General features: G+C 36.5%; 1 protein-coding gene across 4 annotated transcripts; it reads right to left on the minus strand.

Annotated features, from left to right (window-relative positions):
* Positions 1–908: 908 nt before the first annotated feature.
* Positions 909–4,879, minus strand: LOC131660359 (monosaccharide-sensing protein 2). 4 transcript variants are annotated; one of them, XM_058929595.1, is made up of 6 exons: positions 4,724–4,879; positions 4,272–4,384; positions 3,163–3,723; positions 1,902–2,815; positions 1,625–1,812; positions 909–1,532 (listed from the first exon to the last, which is right to left on the minus strand). In XM_058929595.1, the coding sequence occupies exons 2-6, from the start codon at positions 4,348–4,350 to the stop codon at positions 1,088–1,090; spliced, it is 2,187 nt and encodes a 728-aa protein (XP_058785578.1). In that variant the 5' UTR covers positions 4,351–4,384; positions 4,724–4,879; the 3' UTR covers positions 909–1,087. The 4 variants fall into 4 exon arrangements, with proteins under 4 accessions (XP_058785578.1, XP_058785576.1, XP_058785580.1 ...); XM_058929593.1 differs by having other exon boundaries at positions 4,272–4,405; XM_058929597.1 differs by lacking the exon at positions 4,724–4,879 and adding an exon at positions 4,533–4,551.
* Between the last annotated feature and the right edge of the window lie 308 nt (positions 4,880–5,187).

A 5,187-nucleotide genomic window follows, 5' to 3' on the forward strand; every position in this document is an offset into this window, starting at 1 on the left:
ACTATTCCGTCATATTATTTATCTATACGTTGATCCATCAAACTTCTTGAGACACCTCAATAAAGTTCTATTGTTGAGAGAAATCATAGGCATATTTAAATGTAATCGAGGCATTATTATTTCATTCTCACATTCCTAAATTCCTTTATTTTTATAAATTGAATCATGTTATTTACCTCTATTACTGGAGAAATCATATTCTTAGAACTGGAGATGACACTTCCTTTAACACATCTCCGGTTTATGTAGACGATGTTATTCTTATAAGTAATGAGTAGGTTGAAATCAAGAGTATTAAAATTTTCCTTCAGAACAATTTTAGAATAAGGATCTAACCTAAAATTCTTCTTTGGTCTAGAGTTTAGATGCAGAGCAAGCATACACTTGTGTCAAAGAAAATAAATCTTTGACATACTTTCAGAATCACGAATGCTGGCTTCCACACCATCTTTAACACCAATTCAGAAATGCCTCAAATTTTCCTCAGATTGTACTAAACTCGAAAGCCCATAACCATATAGAAGACTTATTGAAAAGCTCATATATGTCACCAACACCAGACCAAACATAACATTTGTTATCCAGTAGTTAAGTCAATTACAACAACACATTATAGATTTGTGATTCAGACTGGACAGCCTACCTGGTCCATGTCAACAATTGTGTGACTTGTAGTGGCTGACATATATCTTACTAGTTAAGACCTTTAAAGATTAGTATGAACCCCTATAATTGCTAACAACTACCATCACATTTCTTCTTTTTCTTCTTCAATTAATGATCAATAGTGTGACCATTCAGTATTAAACACTTTAAACATGCACCCGACTCAGTTGAAATAGATTATTATAAATTTTTGAATTATAATGTTAACTAAGAAAGCTCAACAAATTTAAACAAGCACCACATTCACTTGAAAAACCAGAAGGCTATTTCCAATTTTGAATTGCAAAACTTTATATGAAAGAATAATATTTGAGCTTGAAGATATCCACCTTATCACAAACTTAAGACAAGCAAAATCTATAAATACCAGAGATGGTGGCTTTGCCAACTAAAATTACACAAGTATATATAACAAATCATGTCACTCGTCTTTCGCAGCTTCCGCTTTCTTTGTACCGACAGAAAAGAATTCAGATATGACTTCAAGGGGCATGCCTTTTGTTTCCGGAACCTTCAGATACACAAATACCCAAGAGATGCAACACACAACTGCGTAAACGCCAAAGACACCGGACAGTCCTAATGAACTGAGCATCACAGGTAGTGAGTATGTGACGATGATGTCTCCAATCCAGAACACTAGCGCACAGATAGCAATGCAGAGCCCACGCACTCTAGTGGGAAAGATCTCTGCGCAGAGGATGTTTGGAATTGGTCCATAACCCATAACAAAGAAGCAAAAGTAAACCACGACGCATATAGTTGAGATCGCTGCATGGACAACACTGCCAAAATTTATTACGCTTCCAAGGACCAATATAACGAGTGACACTATCAGCACCGGAATTGTGACAAGTAGTAACTGTCTGCAAATGATACAGATTGGGTTAGAGTTTAACAAATGTGTTTCTGAATGAAATTAATTTTGTAAAACTAATTGTGACAAGTAGTAACGTACCTTCTGCCAGTGACATCCATAAGCCTCATGGCTAAGCCTATAGAAGGAAGCATCAACAAGGTTGTGACAGCACTTATAAGAAAAGACGAGGATGTTGAGCTAAGACCCAAATCTGCAAGAAGTACTGCAACACCGGCTTCTTCAAGGATTTGAGGAGTGTAATATAGAACTCCATTTATCCCCGAAAACTGCATAAACAAGAAGAATTTAGTGTTAGACATTACCTGGAAAAGACACCTCCAATTTCAGATGTTTACGAATAGTAAGTACACATTACCTGCTGAAGAAGTTGAATTCCCATCCCAACAAACAATGCATGCTTGACCCCTGGTTCAAGGAGAGCTTGCCAAATGGGCCCATTTGAAGCAGTCTTAGATGGGTGAACCATTGCAGGTCCAACTGGTTGTTCACCCATTAGCTCCTTAGAGTAAAGTGCGGGTTGGCTAACCAAGGCAGCGGCCTGGACAAAGTCACCTTCACCAGATATTGATACCATGGATCCACGTCGAGATCCAGAAACTCCCTCCCCGTGCAAATAAATCCTTTTAAACTCTCCTTTCTTTTTTCCATCCTCGCCTTTACCAGACCATTTCCATGCAAGCTGCCAACCACCACCAATCCCGGTACTACCAACTGGCTCACCTGTCCCTTGCATGAGACTACTGTTGCGTCTCATGCTATTCAGCATACTGTCATGGGAAAGAGGAGGCGGCATGTCTTTTTCAAGGCTGGTTGTTTGACGTGAGATTAAAGGACTATGCAAATCATCATCAGAGCCCCCGGCAGCACCGTCTGACATGTACTCATCACCTTCTCTTTGTAGGCTCTCTTCATCCCAATTTTCATTTTTAATATGAGGATCAGCCGTGCTGAACATGCTTCCAAAAGTCGGAAACAAAGCACTTCTCATGCTTCCTGACTCGGGAAGCTTCTCATGAACACTGCCAAATAAGGTCACAAGAGGATCCATGGCAAGGCTTCCATGGCGCGACACAAGACCCACAGAACCCTGTCTAGCTACAGGTTTTGCTAACCAAGAGAGGCCTGCTTGAGATCCATATAACCGGACCTTGTCTTTATCTGTTGTTGGTTCATGACCATCCACCACCTCATCATCTGGGCCTATTATGTACTCTTCTATAGATGCATCACCTCCAATCCCGAGACCTTCAACCAGCAATGCCATCTCGCCTGTGTGAATTCATAAAATGATATATGATATCAAATTAACAATAAAAAGGCGCAAAAAGAGAATGTGTGAAGAAATGAACGGCATTTTAGAATACAAAATACATGATGGGAATAATCCCTAAAGGGGGTTCCATCTAAACTTTGTTTCTAATTCTGAGTTTTAGCAGATAAATCATCAATACAATTAAGTGCTATAGCTTGATCAAAGTTCAATTAAGTGCATACTTTCAATTAACAATTTAACATTTGTTTGAAATTAAATAAGCATGAACCCAACATTACATAAACAGATTAACAGACACTGTCCTTCAAATGAATGAAAATTGGTTTAGATATAGTAACATTACCTGATACATCTTCCTGGCCGCGTAATTTTTGGAGAACCTTTTTAGCTTCGAGCATCTTTCCTTTACTCACGAGCCATCGAGGAGACTCGGGCAAGAAAAATAATGTCAATAAAAAATAGAAGAGAGAAGGAATAGCAAGAACCCCGAGCATTACTCTCCAGCTAGGTGAGGCACTCAATGACATTCCAAAAACCATACAATACGATAAAAACATGCCTCCAGAACCACTGAACTGAGGAAGTGTATTCAACGATCCCCTTATATCGGAGGGAGCAGTCTCCGATATATAAACCGGAACAAGAGTTACGGCAAGGCCAATCCCAAATCCATCAAGCAGCCTTGCTAAGCACAACACATAAACATTAGGAGACCATAACATCACCAAACTACCCAAGAAATACAGCACGGATGAGATTATCAACATTGGTCTCCGACCAAGCCAATCTGAGATGGGACCAGAGCAAGTGGTAATGACAGTAGCTCCAATCAGAGACATGGCCACCACAAGCCCTTCCATTGTTGTTTGCAAGGCAAGGTCTTTCTTAATGTAAAGAATCGAACCTACAAACAAACACGAAAAAATAAGCATTCAATAAGCAATTCACACCATACAATACCTGCTGAAACACTTTGCTAGTTAAATTGAACCATACTAAGACCCTATTCGAATTAATAGCTTAATTCAGTGCTTATATCATATAAGTGCTTATGTACAAGGTGGATTCATACTAAGACCCAAAAAATAAAATGAGGTTGAACTGTTTTTACATAAGCTATAAGGTGGACTCATAAGCTTATAGCTTATATTAATCCGACTCATAAGTGCTTATGTCAGTAAATAAAGGCAAATAAGTGAATCCAGACATGTCCTAGATCCGATTCACCAGATACAAAAGCAGCAAATTAAATCATTTAACGTTACAAACAAAGATCAATGATTCAAATATAAAATTCATTTTAGCCTGGATCATAACTACTAGCCATCTAATCTAATCTGTAAACAAATAAACATAATTCAAAGAAAACCTTGTAAATTGTAATCACCAACCATCTAATCAAATCTATAAACAACAAGTTAAAAGAATCAAAGAAAAAAAAAAGATTATTACCAGCAATGGTAGCATTATCCCAACCCTGAAGAAAATTCCCGATGGAAGCAGCAATTGCAACAAAAACCGCACCTTTCATTTTGCTTGAGTTGATTATTCTCACACTGATTCACCTTCAAGCCACACACACAAATCTATAATTATACAAAAAAAATCACAAAGCAAAAAACAGTATCAGAGAGAGTGAAAGAGAGTGAGTATGACAGAAAAAAACGGCTTTGATTATACAGTAAATTACTATAACGCATCCAACCAACTAACAGTGTAGTGTATGAGAAGAAAACTCTGGTAGTTGAGAATAAGACTCGTGAGGTTGAGCTTGATGGAGAATATATATATATACACATATAGATACACATACACATATACATATATAATATAATCACAGTAGTAACAATAACAAGAGGTGAAAAAGTAACTTAAATTCATAATCACTTAATTGAATAAACTACCTGAAAATACAGATCGAAGAAAATACAGTTCGAAAAAAATCACTTTTGAAAATCACTTTTCAAATAATCACTTTTCCGAGTTCTGAGAAGAAGTAATCGTCTTGTTTGGTCTTATGTTCTTCTTCCATAATCGGCAACTTCTTCACTTTTAAAAAATATCTTACTATTTAATAATATTAAATACTAGTATTATTTTATTATAAAAAAAGAAATTATAATAATATTTAATTTAACTTTTCTAAAAAGACAATAATAATTGAAAATAAAAAAATGGAATCTTATTGTTAACGGACAGAAATGGCTCCAGCGAGAGACAGATCACATGATCTCTTTCGTTTTGGAATATACTACTACTCTTTTAGTTTAATCACTCAAAGGTTAATTAAACTAATTAGATTAATTAAAGTGATTAAAGTGTGAAAATTACATCATTATACCGACGTAAACTGTCATTATTATAACTT

The sequence above is a fragment of the Vicia villosa genome, linkage group LG3 (genome assembly GCF_029867415.1).
Source record: "Vicia villosa cultivar HV-30 ecotype Madison, WI linkage group LG3, Vvil1.0, whole genome shotgun sequence".
Taxonomy (NCBI): domain Eukaryota; kingdom Viridiplantae; phylum Streptophyta; class Magnoliopsida; order Fabales; family Fabaceae; genus Vicia; species Vicia villosa.